General features: G+C 39.4%; 1 protein-coding gene across 1 annotated transcript in view; it reads right to left on the reverse strand.

Annotated features, from left to right (window-relative positions):
* Window positions 1–18,837, reverse strand: part of FBXL13 (F-box and leucine rich repeat protein 13) — a 277,980-nt gene that overhangs the window by 162,104 nt on the left and 97,039 nt on the right. The window contains exons 8-9 of the mRNA XM_023192514.2: window positions 14,520–14,615; window positions 7,995–8,127 (exon numbers count right to left, since the gene is read on the reverse strand). Coding sequence (XP_023048282.2) covers window positions 7,995–8,127; window positions 14,520–14,615 — 229 coding nt within the window. The remainder of the gene's footprint in view (window positions 1–7,994; window positions 8,128–14,519; window positions 14,616–18,837) is intronic.

Here is an 18,837-nt window from a genome sequence, read left to right on the forward strand (position 1 = left end):
CTACCATTGCTATCATGAAAATCTTAGGTCAAACTGAAACCCTGAATGTTGCATCTTGAGTCCATTTCCTTCCTTCAGAAAATGCAGATTTATTTAATAGTATATTTTCTATGTATATTTCATATGTGTATATATGTGTGTACACACACATAGGGAAAGAGGGACAGACAAAGAGAGAGACAAGGGGCGTTCCAAGATGGCCGAATAGGAACAGCTCTTGTCTGCAGCTCCCAATGTGATTGATGCAGAAGATGGGTGATGTCTGCATTTCCAGTTGAGGTACCTGGTTCATCTCACTGGGACTGGTTGGTCAGTGGGTGCAGCCCACACAGGGCGTGCCTAAGCAGCGCAGGGCGTTGCCTCACCCGGGAAGTGCAAGGGGTTGGGAGATTTCCCTTTCCTATCCAAGGGAAGCTGTGACACACTACCTGGAAAAACAGGGCACTCCTGCCCAAATACTGCACTTTACCATTCTTAAAATAATTTTCAACCCAGAATTTCATATCCAGCCAAACTAAGCTTCATAAGTGAAGGAGAAATAAGATCCTTTACAGACAAGCAAATGCTGAGAGATTTTGTCACCACCAAGCCTGCCTTACAAGAAGAGCTCCTGAAGGAAGCACTAAACATGGAAAGAAACAACTGGTACCAGCCACTGCAAAAATATGCCAAATTGTAAAGACCATCACTGAGATGAAGAAACTGCATCAATTAACAGGCAAAATAACCAGCAAATATCATAATGACAGAATCAAATTAACATACAAAATATTAACTTTAAATATAAATGGGCTAAATGCTCCAATTAAAAGATACAGACTGGCAAATTGGATAAAGAGTCAAGACCCATCAGTGTGCTGTATTCAGGAGACCCATCTCATGTGAAAAGACGCACACAGGGTCAAAATAAAGGGATGGAGGAAAATCTACCAAGCAAATGGAAAGCAAAAAAAGCAGGGGTTGCAATCCTGGTCTCTGATAAAACAGACTTTAAACCAACAAAGATCAAAAGAAACAAAGAAGGCCATTACATAATGGTAAAGGGATCAATTCAACAAGAAGAGCTAACTATACTAAATATATATGAACCCAATACAGGAGCACCCAGACTCATAAAGCAAGTCCTTAGAGACCTACAAAGAGACTCAGACTCCCAAACAATAATAGGACAGTTTAACACCCCACTGTCAATATTAGATAGATCAATGAGAGAGAAGGTTAACAAGGACATCCAGGACCTGAACTCAGCTGTGCAACAAGCAGACCTAATAGACAACTACAGAACTCTCCATCCCAAATCAACAGAATATACATTCTTCTCAGCACCACATCACACTTATTCTAAAATTGACCACATAATTGGAAGTAAAGCACTCCTCAGCAAATGTAAAAGAACAGAAATCACAACAAATTGTCTCTCAGACCACAGTACAATCAAATTAGAACTCAGGATGAAGAAACTCACTCAAAATTGCACAACTTCATGGAAACTGAACAACTTGTTCCTGAATGACTACTGGGTAGATAATGAAATGACGGCAGAAATAAACATGTTCTTTGAAACCAATGAGAACAAAGACACAATGTACCAGAATCTCTGGGACACATTTAAAGCAGTGTGTAGAAGGAAATTTATAGCACTAAATGCCCACAAGAGAAAGCTGGAAAGATCTAAAATCGACACCCTAACATCACAATTAAAAGAACTAGAGAAGCAAGTGCAAACACATTCAAAACCTAGCAGAAGACAAGAAATAACTAAGATCAGAGCAGAATTGAAAGAGATAGACACAAAAAAAACCCTTCAAAATGGAGTCTTGCTCTGTCGCCCAAGCTGGAGTGCAGTGGTGCGATCTCAACTCACTGCAAGCTCCGCCTCCTGGGTTCACACCATTCTCCTGCCTCAGCCTCCCAAGTAGCTGGGACTTGAGGCGCCCGCCACCACGCCCGACTAATTTTTTTGTATTTTTAGTAGAAATGGGGTTTCATCATGTTAGCCAGAATGGTCTTGATCTCCTGACCTTGTGATCCACCCGCCTTGGCCTCCCAAAGTGCTGGGATTACAGGCATGAGCCACGACGCCCGGCCGGAGTTTGTTTTTTAAAAAGATCAACAGAATTGATAGACCAATAGCAAGACTAATAAAGAAGAAAAGAGAGAAGAATCAAATATACTCATTAAAAAATGATAAAGGTGATATCACCACTGACCCCACAGAAATACAAACTATCATCAGAGAATACTATAAACACCTCTATGCAAATAAACTAGAAAATCTAGAAGAAATCGATAAATTTCTGGACACATACACCCTCCCAAGACTAAACCAGGAAGAAGTTGAATCTCTGAATAGACCAATAACAGGATCTGAAATTGAGGCAATAATGAATAGCCCAGCAACCAAAAAAAGTCCAGGACCAGGCAGATTCACAGCCAAATTCTACCAGAAGTACAAACAGGAGCTGGTACCATTCCTCCTGAAACTATTCCAATCAACAGAAAAAGAGGGAATCCTCCCCAACTCATTTTATGAGGCCAACATCATCCTGATACCAAACCTGGCAGAGACACAACAAAAAAAGAGAATTTTAGACCAATATCCCTGATAAACATCGATGCAAAAATCCTCAATAAAATAATGGCAAATCAAATCCAGCAGCACATCAAAACACTTATCCACCACGATCAAGTCAGCTTCATCCCTGGAATGCAAGGCTGGTTCAACATACGCAAATCAATAAACGTAATCCATCACATAAACACAAGGCAAGGATGCCCTCTCTCACCACTCCTATTCAACAAGTATTGGAAGTTCTGGCCAGGGCAATCAGGCAAGAGAAAAAAATAAAGGGTATTCAATGAGGAAAACAGGAAGTCAAATTGTCTCTGTTTGCAAATGACAAGATTGTGTATTTAGAAAAACCCATCATTGAAGCCCAAAGTCTCCTTAAGCTGATAAGCAACTTCAGCAGTCTCAGGATACAAAATCAATGTGCAAAAATCACAAGAATTTCTATACACCATTAACAGACAAATAGAGAGGCACATCATGAGTAAACTCCCATTCACAATTGCTGCAAAGAGAATAAAATACCTAGGAATATAAATTATAAGGGATGTGAAGGACCTCTTCAATGAGAACTACAAACCACTGCTCAATGAAATAAGACAATGCAAACAAATGGAAGAACATTCCATGCTCATCCATAGGAAGAATCAATATCACAAAAATGCCCATACTGCCCAAGGTAATTTATAGATTCAATGCCATCCCCAATAAGCTACCAATGACTTTCTTCATAGAAGAAAAAACTACTTTAAAGTTCATATGGAACAAAAAAAGAGCCCACATAGCCATGACAATCCTAAATAAAAAGAACAAAGCTGGAGGCATCACACTACCTGACTTCAAACTATGCTACAAGGCTACAGTAACCAAAACAGCATGGTACTGGTACCAAAACAGATATATAGACCAATGGAACAGAACAGAGGCCTCAGAAATAACACCAGACATCTGTAAGCATCTGATCTTTGACAAACCTGACAAAAACAAGAAACGGGGAAAGGACTCCCTATTTAATAAATGGTGTTGGGAAAACTGGCTAGCCATATGCAGAAAGCTGGAACTGGATCCCTTCCCTACACCTTATACAAAAATTAATTCAAGATGGATTAAAGACTTAAATGTCTGACCTAAAACCACAAAAACCCTAGAAGAAAACCTAGGAAATACCATTCAGGACACAGGCATGGGAAAGGACTTCATGACTAAAACACCAAAAGCAATGGCCACAAAAGCCAAAACAGAAACATGGAATCTAATTAAACTAAAGAGCTTCTGCACGGAAAAAGAAACTACCACCAGAGTGAACAGGCAACCTACAGAATGGGAGAAAAATTTTACAATTTATCCATCTGACAAAGGGCTAATATCCAGAATCTACAACGAACTCAAACAAATTTACAAGAAAAAAACAACCCCATCGAAAAGTGGGCAAAGGATACGAACAGACACTTCTCAAAAGAAGACATCTATGCAGCCAAAAGACACATGAAAAAAAGCTCATCATCACTGGTCATCAGAGAAATGCAAATCAAAACCACAATGAGATACCATCTCAAGCCAGTTAGAAAGGCAATCATTAAAAAGTCAGGAAACAACAGATGCTGGAGAGGATGTGGAGAAATAGGAATGCTTTTACACTGTTGGTGGGAGTGTAAATTAGTTCAACCATTGTGGAAGACAGTGTGGTGATTCCTCAAGGATCTAGAACTAGAATTACCATTTGAATCCATTACTGGGTTTATAAATCATGCTACTATAAAGACACATGCACACATATGTTTACTGCAGCACTATTCACAATAGCAAAGACTTGGAACCAATCCAAATGCCCATCAATGATAGACTGGATCAAGAAAATGTGGCACATAGCACCATGGAATACTATACAGCCATAAAAAGGATGAGTTCATGTCCTTTGCAGGGACAGGGATGAAGCTGGAAACCATCATTCTGAGCAATCTATCAGAAGGACAGAAAATCAAACACCACATGTTCTCACTCATAGGTGGGAACTGAACAATGAGATCACTTGGACTCAGTGTGGGGAACATCACACACCAGGGCCTATCAGGGGATGGGGGCTGGGGGAGGGATAGCATTAGGAGAAATACCTAATGTAAATGATGAGTTGATGGGTGCAGCAAACCAACATGACACATGTATACCTATGTATACTAGAACTTAAAGTATAATAATAATAATAATAATAAAACAGAGACAGAGAGAGCAAGTTTGGGTGGCTAACACTTTAAGGTTTATAATTATTTTATTAACTTTTTATTATTACAAACATAATAAATTGGTTAAAAATGGCAGACTAAGCACACGTTCAGCTTCTCTCTCCTGCCCAAAATCCAAGAATGAATTTCTTTTTCAAAAATGTGTAACATGCATGGAAGGCAAAGCAAGAATGGCCTTGGTGGATCAGAAACGAATAGTTCCTAAAAATCCAAAGGCAGATGTAACCAGACGGAATGAGGAACATGCAGGACACAGTTGCTATAAAGGTGAAAACAGCATTATATCCCCATACAGGATGTATCCCAGAAATTAGAAGATGTATTAACATTATTTTCATGAAAAATATGAAAAAGGAGCCATGTACAAGACTCCTGCATATCCCTGCTGCTTTTCAACATTGCAAAAAATGTCCTAAGCAATGTAATAAAATGAGAAAAAGAGAAAAGAGATAAGAATAGGCATGAATGAAAATGAAACTGTTCCAGATATGACAGTCTACCTAGAAAATTCAAGAGAATCAATTGACAAACTATTAAAACCAAGAAGAAAGCTTAATACATGGTCAGATACAATAACATCATACAAAAAACTACAGCTTTGTGTAGCACCAGCAATAAGCAATCAGAATTATTCCATTTTGCATAACTTTTTTCAATAAAAAATGTACAGACACAGTTGAAACTCCTTGTGCACTTCTTCCCCTTTCCATTCAACTCTCTCTATCCACTTTTACAATCACTGTCTTGTATTTGGAGTTTTTCTTTCTCATGCATGCTTTTTATATGTCACCATATGTGTGTGTACTTAAAAATCTATTGTAATGTATATTGTTTGAAATTATTTCAAAATAAAAGTAAAAATATACATAATTTTGCAAATTGAAAAGTTATATACAAATGGTATTAGATTTTATATACAATATATAGCTTTCTCATGCAACTTCATTTTACCCTTTAATATCTTTAGACTTATTCAACTGGTATTTGTACATTTATGTTGACATTCTTTCTCATTATCTGGTGTTGCAGGAAGTCAGGGACCCCAAACGGAAAGACTGGCTGAAGCCACAGCAGAAGAACATAAATTGTGAAGATTTCATGGACATTTATTAGTTCCCCAAATTAATACTTTTATAATTTCTTACGACTGTCTTTACTGTAATCTCTGAACATAAATTGTGAAGATTTCATGGACATTTATCACTTCCCCAATCAATACCCTTGTGTTTTCCTATGCCTTTCTTTAATCTCTTAATCCCGTCATTTTCTTTGTCAGCTGAGGAGAATGAATGTCACCTCAGGACCCTGTGATTGTGTCAACTGCACAAATTGTTTGTAGAGCATGTGTGTTTGAACAATATGAAATCTGGGCATCTTTAAAAAAGAACAGGATAACAGCGATGTTCAGGGAACAAGAGAGGTAACTTTGAACTGGCCGCCGGTGAGCCGGATGGAACAGAGCTATATTTCTGCTCAGCAAGGAACATCCCTGAGAAAGAGAATGCGCCCAGAGGGTAGGCCTATGAACGGCCCCCTTTAGAAGCGTGCCGTCTTTTATGGTCGAAGCCAAAGGGATGAAATAAGCCCCGGTCTCCTGTAGCCCTCCCAGGCTTATTAGGAGGAGGAAAATTCCCACCTAATAAATTTTGGTCAGATAGGTTGTCTGCTCTCAAACCCTGTTTCCTGATAAGATGTTATCAATGACAATGCATGCCTGAAACTTCATTAGCAATTTTAATTTCGCCCCATCTGGTGGTCCTGTGATCTTGCCCTGCCTCAATTTGCTTTGTAATATTTTATTACCTTGTGATGATGATGTCTGTGATCCACACCCTATTCGTGCACTCCCTCCCCTTTTGAAAATCGCTAATAAAAACTTGTTGGTTTGACGGTTCAGGGAACATCACGGATCCTGCCAACACGTGATGTCTCCCCCGGACACCCAGCTTTAAATTTCTCTCTCTTGTGCTCTTTCCCTTTATTTCTCAACCCAGCCAAGTCACATAGGAAATAGAAAAAGAACCCTTGTTAAACATTGGAAGCAGGTTCTCCCAATAATCTGGAGTCAATATGAATGTCTACTTTTTTTTGAAATATACTGTTTCTTTCATTTCCAGAAATACTTATATGATAGATAGAAAATACATCTCAAAGAATATATAGGTTAAAGGATATATAGATTAAAGACAAATATCACAATGGAAGTACAAAGCAGTCAGTTTGGAAAAAATTGTAAATAATCTCAATGTCCATCAAAAGGAAGAACGTTAAATAAAGCATGTTACATCTACAATACAGAAAATAATTTTACAGTATTTAAAAGAATGTAGTGAATCTAAATGTACTGACATGGAGAGATTTTCAGGACATAAAAGAAAATATAAAACAATATGACTCCTTTCATGTTGTAAAGTTGTGTATTTTTAATCACATATATAGAAATGTATTTTAGAAAAACAGAAAACTGATAACATCGGATGCCTTTGACTAAGTGAATGAGTTTGAGGGAGGTGAAAAAAGATGGTTTTACTGTCTATTGTTAGATTTTTAAAAATAAGAGTATGTTTTATAATTTTTAGTAGAAAAAAATTGATGATCCATAGATATACAAATACTAGACCCTAAAAGAGTAGTCAAGAATAGACAAAGAACCGGCTGGGCTCAGTGGCTCACTCCTGTTATCCCAGCACTTTTGGAGGCCAAGGCAGGTGGATCACTTGAGGTCAGGAGTTTGAGACCAGCCTGGTCAACATGGTGAAACTCTGTCTCTACTAAAAATACCAAAAAAATTAGCCAGGCGTGGTGGCACATGCCTGTAGTCCCAGCTACTCGGCAGGCTGATGCACGAGAATCATTTGAACCCAGGAGCCAGAGGTTGCAGTGATCCAAGATCATGCCACTGCACTCCAGCCTGGGAGACAGAGTAAGACTCTGTCTCAAAAAAAAAAAAAAAAAAAAAAAAAACACACACACACACACACACACACACAGAATAGACAAAGAACCAACTCCCAGGGCACACAGTAAAAGCTGTACTATATTATAAACTTTTTAAATGGTTATAATTGGTATCCTTATGACCTAAAACTGTCACTGAAGTTTCCTTTCTAATCTATGCTTTTCTGTATATTTGTTTAATTGTGATACAGGAAAGCAAGACAAATAGTTGTAATGAACATACTTACTGACAGATCTGAAAGTTTTGGGTCGGAGAAGACAACCACGAAAATTCAAACGCAGCACATTTAAACGCCACCTTTGCAAAGTAGACAGTATATATTTATCTGGAATCACATTTTTCACTGTGGAAAAATCAATCTAAAAAGAATAAACAAAATGCATTAAGAAATGAGAAAGTCCCCAAAAACAATTGCACCAAAAACAGTAATAGACAAATGTGACCTAACTAAAGAACTTCTGTACAGCAAAAGAAACTATCAATGAAGCAGACAGACAACCTACAGAATGAGAGAGAATATTTGCAAACTATGCATTCAACAAAGTCCTAATATCCAGAATCTATAGGGAACTTAAATCAACAAGCAAAAACAACCCCATAAAAATAGGCAAAGAACATGAACAGACACTTCTCAAAGAAGAAATACAAGTGGCCAAGAAACAGATGAGAAAATGCTCCGCATCATTATCAGATAAATGCAAATTGAAATCACAATGAGATCAGGCACAGTGGCTCATGCCTGTAATCCCAGCACTTTGGGAGTCCAAAGTGACGGATCACTTGAGGCCATGAGTTCAAGACGATCCTAGCCAACATGGCAAAACCCCATCTTTACTAGAAATACAAAAATTAGCCAGGGGTGGTGGTGCACGCCTGTAGTCCCAGCTACTCGGGAGGCCGAGGCACGAGAATTGCCTGAACCTGACAAGTGGAGGTTGCAGTGAGCTGAGATTAGACCAATGCACTCTTGCCTGGATAACAGAGCAAGACTCTGCCATGAAAAAAAAAAGATATTGTCTCATACCAGTCAGAATGACTTTTTTTTTTTTTTTTTTTTTTAGACAGAGTCTTGCTCTATCGCCGGACTGGAGTGCAGTGGCACAATCTCGGCTCAGCTCATTGCAACCTCTGCCTCCCAGGCTCAAGCGATTCTCCTGCCTCAGTCTCCTGAGTAGCTGGGACTACAGGCGCATGCCACCACGCCCAGCTACTTTTTGCATTTTTAGTAGAGACAGGGTTTCACCAGGTTGGTCAGGATGGTCTTAATCTCTTGACCTCATGATCCGCCTGCCTTGGCCTCCCAAAGTGCTGGGATTACAGGTGTGAGCCACCATGCCTGGCTCAGAATGGTTATTATTAAAAAGTCACACAACAACAGATTCTGGCAAAGTTGTGGAGAAAAGAGAACACTTATACACCATTGGTGGGAATGTAAATTAATCTAACCACTATGGGAAGCAGTCTGGAGATTTCTCAAAGAACTTAAAAACAGAGCTACCATTCAACCCAGTAATCCCATTACTGGGTAAATATCCAAAGGAAAATAAATCATTCTACCAAAAAGACACATGCACTCATATGTTCATCTCTGTGTTACTCACAATAGCAAAGATGTGGAATCAACCACATATTTAATCAATAGTACATCAAATAAAGAAAAAGTGGTAGATATACACGGCGGAATACTGTATAGCCATAAAAAAGAATGAAATCATGTCCTTTGCAGCAACACAGATGGAGCTAGAGGCCATCATCCCAAGCAAATTAATGCAGAAGCAGAAAACTAAATACTGCATGTTCTTACTTATAAGTGGAAGCTAAACATGGAGCATACACAGACATAAATATGGGAGCACATCTGCATATTTATGTGGACTACTGGAAGGTGGGGGCTGGTTTAGAAAAATTACCTATTGGGTACTATGCTCACTATCTGGATAATGGAATCTGTACCCCAAACCTTAGCATCACATGATATTGCCAAGTAACAAACCTGAGCATGTACCCCTTATATCTAAAACAAAAGTTGAAATTATTTGAAAAGAAATAAGATCTGTTTCATGTAAAAATTTAAAATATTTTAAAGCATCTAGTACTAAAAGCTCTTCATCACATCATTTCCAGACAGAAAAAAGACTGAAATGTTAGTTTGAATGTTCTATTTAGTACAGTATGGAAATTTCAACACATACACACATACATTTTTGCTTGTTCCCAAAAATGATTTGAGTTGGCTGATAAAAATATAGTAAATTAGGATAAAAAATGTAAATGCAAAATGGTTTCCTGACATATAAGATAATGTTCAGGCCGGGCGCGGTGGCTCAAGCCTGTAATCCCAGCACTTTGGGAGGCCGAGACGGGCGGATCACGAGGTCAGGAGATCGAGACCATCCTGGCTAACACGGTGAAACCCCGTCTCTACTAAAAATACAAAAAACTAGCCAGGCTAGGTGGCGGGCGCCTGTAGTCCCAGCTACTCGGGAGGCTGAGGCAGGAGAATGGCGTAAACCCGGGAGGCGGAGCTTGCAGTGAGCTGAGATCCGGCCACAGCACTCCAGCCCGGGTGACAGAGCAAGACTCCGTCTCAAAAAAAAAAAAAAAAAAAAAAAAAATAAGATAATGTTCAGTCTCCCTTGTGAGTTGAGATACATAAATTAAAATAACAATGTGATATCAGATATAAAAAAAAGTATAGGCCTGGCATGGTGGCTCACGCCTATAATCCTAGCACTTTGGAAGGCCAAGGTGGGCGGATCACCTGAGGTCAGGAGTTTGAGACCAGCCTGACCAACATGGTGAAACCCTGTCTCTACTGAAAATACAAAAATTAGCCAGGTGTGGTGGCATGCACCTGTAATCCCAGCTACTCAGGAGGCTAAGGCAGGAGAATTGCTTGAACCCAGGAGGCTGAGGTTGCAGTGTACTGAGATCGTGCCACTGCATTCCAGTGTAGGTGACAGAGCAAAACTCCATCTAAAAAAAAAAAAAAAAATAGAGCTAAGGAAATTTGGGGGCAAAAAGTACTCCATAACTCCACATAATTTTGTGACTTTACATATATATATACATATATAATTTTTTAGTGGGGACAGAGTCTCGCTCTGTTGTCCAGGCTGCAGTGCAGAGGCACGATCTTGGCTCACTGCAACCACTGCCTCCTGGATTCAAGTGATTCTCCTGCCTCAGCCTACCGAGTAGCTGGGATTACAGGCACCTGCCACCACACCCGGCTAATTTTTGTATTTTTAGTAGAGACGGGGTTTCACCATGTTGGCTTGGTCTCTCAAACTCCTGACCTCAAATGATCCACCTGCTTCAGTCTCCCAAAGTGCTGGGATTAGAGGCATGAGCCACCGTGCCTGGCCAATTTTGTGATTATAAATGAATCCAACCTTTGCCTTAACAATTCTACTTCTAAGAATTTATCCTGCCAATATAATCATACATGCATACAACAAAACACTGAGAAACAGGACATTCACCACAAGATTTTATTAACAAAAGATAGGAAACAACTTAAATGTTTTTCAATAGCAGACAGATTAAATAAATTGAGTTACTTCTATATAACAAACCACTGGACAAAAGCTGAATTTAGGGCAAAAAAGCACAACTCAGAAAGAGAAAATCTAAAGCAATAGAGTCCAATCTGGTTGGCTGATTCAATTCAGGGACAAAATGTACAGTATCTAGAGGACTTATTGGACCCGAACCCTTCATGAACATTACTCGTTAATGCCAAGTGTTTTATGAAAGTTGGGTCTCAGAGCTCAAGGTTATATCATTGTTAAAGAACCTTAAGAGGACAAATTCTATGCTGCCAGTTAGGGGAAAGGCAAATGGCAGACGTGGCATTCCCTTATAAATAGCTGATAATTAAGAGCACATACTTTCTAGTCAGACAGATCAGAATGTGAATCCCATCCTAGCCATTTAACCATGTTGGCTATGACTTAACTAAGGCTTAGTTCTTTTTCCATCTGTAAAATGGGAAAAATAATAGTGCCTAACTCAGGAGGCTAAAGAGACAAACTGAGAAAATGCAAATAAAATACTTAGTGTAGCATCTGGCATATAAGAAAGCATTCAATAAATATTAGCTACTATTATTACTTCAAAAAGACATGACAAAGCACACAAAATATGGAGTACATAAATTTTAAAAAGCATGGAATAGGACTAAAATAAACAACACATAAATCGTATTTGACATTCTTAGTGTGTCTGCATGCATGCAGAAACACATACACTCTGGCATTTTCTAATATGAACTCCTAGGCTGGCACTTATGTACTATTCTTGCCACAGTACTATTTTTTAACCTGAAACATGTTTGTGTTTCTCATTCCAAAGAGACACTGAGGAGAGGACTCAGCCAACAATAAAAAATAAGCAAATAAGCACACGTCCTCCAACAACTTCTCGTCTGTTTCTTGTAAGATACTTTAGTATCAACAAACATGGTCATTTACACCATCAACCAACCTTCAGTGGCAACATTTTCCCTGTTGTCTAAAGTCCAGTCAATAGCTGACTTCACAACCCCTCCTTAGTGCTAATGATTGAAGCACTGATGATATCACGTGCTCAGACTGACCTATGAATGGGGGCCTGGCGCCATTTTGTAGAAGCTCTAAAACTTAACTCAAAGAAATTAAAAGGAGTTGAGAAGGTGTCAGGGGCTCTAGCTTCATAAGTTAACTCAACATCTTTACATCGCATCTGGACACCATCCCATTCTCAGTTGCACTACTCTCGCTCTGTGCAACAATGGCAAGAAAAGAACTGATTTCATCTTACCAAACCTATCTTAGCTAACAAATTAGGTATTCCTGTCTTAATTTTATTTTTAGTTTAACTCAGTGATTCTCGAACGTTAGCATGCATCAGAATCATCTAGGGGGTTGTTAAAACAGATTACTGTTTGCTACCCTAAGAGTTTCTGACTCAGGAGGTCTGGGATGGAGCCTAAGAATTTGCATTTCCAACAAGGTATTGGGTGATGCTGATACTACTGGTCCCAGGACCACACTTTGAGAACCACTGGCTTAAAGTGATAAATCTCTAAATTATGTTACAGATATTTGGGGATGTTGCTTTTTCCTTCGGAAAACCTATAAAGAAGAAAAAAATGCATCCAAATGCATTTAGCAAAGATGTGGAATCAACCACATATTTTGCATATTTGTTTTATTTTTTGAACGAAGATAGAATTCTGCTAGAGGAGAAAGAATATATACAATATTTAGATCATGACATGTCTTGAGGAAGCTGGCAGGAGTTAGAAAAAGCCAACGCTTCTGCCCAGAGACCTCACTGGATAAAGATGGAGAGCATTATAAGCACATGGCAATGAGGAACAAAGCCAGGGTAGGAAGTTACACTGCTTTATGTTCAGCAAATTTCTCTTTCCACAATTGTATGTTGCTCCATCCTCCTATTTCTGCTTTTATTTGTGAGTGTTCAAATGTGGCACAATTATAATCAGCATTTTTAGCACAAACAATATTTTTATTCAGAAGGCAATGAGAAATTGCCTGTTCACAGGCAATTGGATGTTCACAAATGTAAACTTTTAGCTGACAATATTAGCAATACTGTGTGATATCAATGTTATTGTTTATCAATCAGCCCTGGCCACTCCAAAAACCTCTGCCCTTATCAGTTTTGCATACCATCACCCAGGTACACTAAGGTCATCCTTGTAATCCTCTCTTTTTTTTTTTTTTTTTTTTTGAGACAGAGTCTCGCTCTGTTGCCAAGCTGGAATGCAGTGGTGTGATCTTGGCTCACTGCAACCTCTGCCTCCTGGGTTCAAGCAATTCTCCTGCCTCAGCCTCCCGAGTAGCTAGGACTACAGGCGCACACCACCACGCCCAGCTAATGTTTAGAGATGAGGTTGGCCAGGATGGTCTCAATCTCTTGAGCTCGTGATCCGCCTACCTTGACCTCCCAAAATGCTTGGATTACAGGCGTGAGCCACAGCGCCCAGCCAATCCTCTCTTTTCTTTTTTTTTTTTTTTGAATGATACAGAGTCTTGCTCTGTTGCCCAGGCTGGAATGCAGTGGCACAGTCTCCGCTCACTGCAACCTCCACCTCCCAGGCTCAAGCGATTCTCCTGCCTCAGCCTCCTGAGTAGCTGGGATTACAGGCAACTGCCACTGTGCATGGCTAATTTTTGTATTTTTAGTAGAGACAGGGTTTCACCATGTTGGGCTGGTCTCAAACTCCTGACCTCAGGTGATCCACCTGCTTTGGCCTTCCAGAGTGCAAGGATTACAGGCATGAGCCGCTGTACCCAGCATAATCCTCTCTTTTTAATGGAAATAACCCTTCCAAAAATCAAGAGTTAAGAAAAAGCTATTGCACACCTCACACTCTAAAGATCTTTCCCATAGTCATGGACTCAACATATAGTCTATGCTCATGAAAAGGAAGTAGGCACACAGTAATAAAACCAGAATGGAGTACAAACTATCCAATAAAATGGAGCTTTGTTTCAATCCAAAAATGATATTCATTTGTATCTACCTTTTAAAATACTAATGATGTATCTCTTAAATTAGCATTATTATCTTTTTTATCTCTTCCCCCAGGCTTGTGCCTGGACAAAAGTAAACCAAATTCACTTGCTGCTGGTGACCACAGAGCAGGGAAGAAGGTGTCCCCACAACAGGTGGCTTCACAGCAGTCCATTCTCCTTTTAAGAATTAGTGTGAAGACATAGTTCAGTTAGTATCTACTTACAGCATTCCACAGTGAGTTCAGCTGCGTCATCAACATCCAGGCATGATTAACTTGACCACATATTATCACATCTTTTAAACTGAGGTAGAAGAAAATCTAAACACAAAGAAAAATACACAACTTTGAAAAATATGTGAACTTTGATGTAACTTGTCCACTGACCTTCTGTGTGTGTGTGTGTACACGCACATGGGTGCACACATGCATTAGTAATAATAATGTAATCCATACTTTGCAAATAGCAAGAGTTTAAGTGCTAGAATTTTATCTCAAGACAGGAGTTTTATCTAAAGTACTGGAACCTATCTGCTGACTCTTTTTATATAATATAATCCTTGAAATTGATAGTTGCAGAAGGATGGTGAGAAAGATAAGCATATTTGTTTTATTTTTTGAACGAAGATAGAATTCTGCTAGAAAACTAATGATTTCCATAAATAGTCGTTGGTACATAGAAGGCAATCAATACTGTCTGCTGAACTGAATTGCATTCCTTCTAAAGATGTAGGATTCCTCAGAGAAGAAAAAAAAGGATTCCTGGGAAAGAGCAATAAACACATTTTGGCTTCTACTTCTGGAAATGTAGTAGACCAAAAAACCAGGAAATCCTTCTGGTACAAAACATCAATAAACGCTAAAAGAAACTTTTCTTAAAAGCATAATTCAGTTGTCAAGAAAGTAAAACAAATATGCAAGGACCCAATCATTGTAAACCCAGACTGATAATAAGGTGCTTCATGCTATAGTTACTTGGGAGGGAGGAATAATAAAGATGGTTGCTACTTTTCATAATAAAATGGGTTCAGATTTTACTGGCCATGCAGAGACACAAGAAAGTCATCAGGCCTGTACAAAACTGGTACAGCCATGCTCTGGATAATGATGTTTCAGTCAATGATGGGCTGCATGTATGACAGTGGTCCCATATGATTATAATGGAGCTGAAAAATTTCTGTTGTCTAGTGACATCATAGCCATTGTAATATCATAGCACAATTACTTTTTAAATAAATCTAGTGTAACCTAAGTGTACACTGTTTATAAAGTGTAGGACTCTATCTGTAGTTGTGTACAGTAATATCCTAGGCCTTCACATTCACTCAACACTCACTCACTGACTCACTTAGAGCAAGTTCTAGTCCTCCATTGATAAGTGCCGTATATAGGTGTACCAGTTTTAAGTTTTTTACTATATTTTTACCATACATTCTATATGTTTGAATACATACTTACCATTGTGCTACAATTGCCTACAATATTTAGTACAGTAACATGCTGTACAGGCCTGTAGTCTAGGAGCAATAGGCTATACCATACAGCCCAGGTGTATACTGGATTATACCATCTAGGTTTGTGTAGTACACTCTATGATGTTCACACAATGACAAAATCACCTAACAACACACTTCTCAAAAGGTATCCCCATCATTAAGCAATGTGTGACTGTAATTGTAACTGAGTCAGAAAAAAAAAAAAAAAAGAAAAGAGAGAGAGAGAAAAATCCAGGATTACTAAACAGTTAGAAAGAAATCATGACTGTAATCCCAGCACTTTAGGTGGCAGAGGCAGGTGGATTGCTTGAGGTCAGGAGTTCAAGACCAGCCTGGCCAACATGGTAAAACCCTGTCTCTACTAAAAATACAAAAATTAGTAGGGCATGGTTACACATGTCTGTAATCCCAGCTACTTGGGAGGCTGAGGCAGGAGAACTGCTTGAACCCAGGAGGTGGAGGTTGCAGGGAGCCGAGATTACACCACTGCACTACAGCCTGGCAACAGAGCGAGACTGTCAGAAAAGGGGAACGGGAGGGGAATGGAAGGGAGGGGAATGGAAGGGAGGGGAATGGAAAGGAGGGGAATGGAAGGGGAGGGGAGGGGAGGGGAGGGGAGGGGAGGGGAAAGAAATCTATCTCTTGGTAAAACAAAAACTAAGGTTTCTAGCCTGGTATGAAAAAGATCTCCCAGCTAGGCACAGTGGCTCACACCTGTAATTCCAGCACTTTAGGAGGCTGAGGTGGGAGGCTTGCTTGAGCCCAGGAGTTCAAGACCAGGCTGGGCAACACAGTGAAACCCCATTTCAACTAAAAATTTAAAAAAGTAGTCCCTAGTCCCAGCTACTCTAGAGGTTGAGATGTGAGAATTATTTGAGCCTGGGAGACTGTGGCTGCAGTAAGCCATCATCACGCGACTGCACTCCAGCCTGGGCAATAGAGTAAGATGCTGTTTCAAATAAAATAAAATCTCTCAAAGAATTTGTAACCATATTGACCATTTTTTGTTTGGGTTAAACAGAAATAATAATAAATATATTTTTTAAAAGTGGATGAAAAAAAGAAAAAAAAGAGTATGTAACCAAAGGCCAGTGATTATGTGTGTTGGGATTTAAATTTTATCATGCCTGGGATCCAATTTGAATGTATTACCTTTGTAACTGGATTTGATATATTAATGTGCAAAGAGATTCCACTAGTAATAACTCTGAGACATTTGGCAGAAATAAATATCATTCTCTCTAAAGAGACACAGACACATTCAAGCCAAGCCTTACAGGATACCCACAGATTAAGCCCTCCAAAAACAAGCTCACAAACAAAAACTGCAAAACATACGAGGAAAAGAAACTCCAACAAGATTCAAAAGAAACCTTTAAAGTGATGAAGACATAAAAAGAAAAATAAAACTCTTGAGACAAATGTCAAACAGGACTGGGAAGATCTGTAAAATAACCAAATACGATTCATGAAAATTAAAAATATAATTATTGAAATTTAAAACTCAGTGGGTGAGTTACACAGCAGATGCAACTCAGCTGAGAATAGACTCAACAAATGAATATGTACCTGAAGAAATTACACAGGATAAGATATAGGGAGATAAAGAGATGAAAAATACAAAGGATATTAAGAGACACATTACATAACATGAAAAGGTCCAACATACATCTTTACAGAATTTCCAGAAGAGAATAAAGAGAATAAGATCAAAGCAAAATTTAAAAATACTACAGACTAAAATGTTCTAGAACTGATGAAAAGCAACAATTTTCAGATTCAAAAAGCACAAGAAGTTCCAAGCAGGAAAGTGAAAATATACCAATGGCATTATAGAGAAACTGCAAGAGGCTAAAGCACAGGAAAATTTTTCAGGCAATTGGACAGATTACTTACAAAAGACTGTCACGTAGACAGAACAACCTAAGGTGGAAGTCAGCAGAAACTATCAATCTGAGATACCATATGCAAGTAAATTACAACTCAAAAATGAGTATTAAGACATTTTTGGCCAGGCACAGTGGCTCACGCCTGTAATCCCAACACTTTGGGAGGCTGAGGCGGGCAGATCACCCAAGGTCAGGAGTTCAAGACCAGCCTGACCAAGATGAAGAAACCCCATCTCTACTAAAAATACAAAATTAGGCGGGCGTGGTGGCACATGTCTGTAATCCCATCTACTCGGGAGGCTGAGGCAGGAGAATCGCTTGAACCCAGGAGGCGGAGGTTGCGGTTAGCTGAGATCGCACCATTGCACTCTAGCCTAGGCAGTAAGAGTGAAACTCTGTCTCAAAAAAAAAAAACAAAAAAAAAAAACCACACACACACACACCCATTTTTGCCAGGCATGTAGTACACCTGTAGTCCCAGCTACTTGAGAGGCTGAGGCAAGAAGATTACTTAAGCCCAAGAATTGAAGGCCAGCCTAGGTAACATAGCAACACTCTGTCTCTAAAAAATTTAAGGCCAGGCATGGTGGCTGATGCCCGTAATCCCAACATTTTGGAAGGCCAAGGTGGGCGGATCACCTGAGGTCAGAAGTTTGAGACCAGCCTGGCCAACATGACAAAACCACATCTCTACTAAAAATACAAAAATTATCTGGGTGTGGTGGCATGCACCTGTAATCCCAGCTACTCGGGAGGCTAAGGCAGGAAAATCGCTTGAACCAGGGAGGCGGAGGTTGCAGTGAGCCAAGATGGTGCCACTGCACTCCAGCCTGGGAGACAGAGTGAGACTCCATCTCAAAAAAAAAAAAAAAAAAAAATTAAAGACACTTTGAGACACACACTGAGAGTCTGCTTCCAAAGGACCCTTCACAGAGGAATTTCTAAAGAACACTGAAATCAGAAGAAAGGCATGAAATGCAAATAATAACAATGGGCAAAAAATCTAATAAGTATATGGGTAAAGCCATTAACTTTATAAAACAGTATCATGGCCGGGCGCGGTGGCTCAAGCCTGTAATCCCAGCACTTTGGGAGGCCGAGACGGGTGGATGACGAGGTCAGGATATCGAGACCATCCTGGCTAACACGGTGAAACCC

Source organism: Piliocolobus tephrosceles, chromosome 8 (genome assembly GCF_002776525.5).
Source record: "Piliocolobus tephrosceles isolate RC106 chromosome 8, ASM277652v3, whole genome shotgun sequence".
Lineage (NCBI taxonomy): Eukaryota > Metazoa > Chordata > Mammalia > Primates > Cercopithecidae > Piliocolobus > Piliocolobus tephrosceles.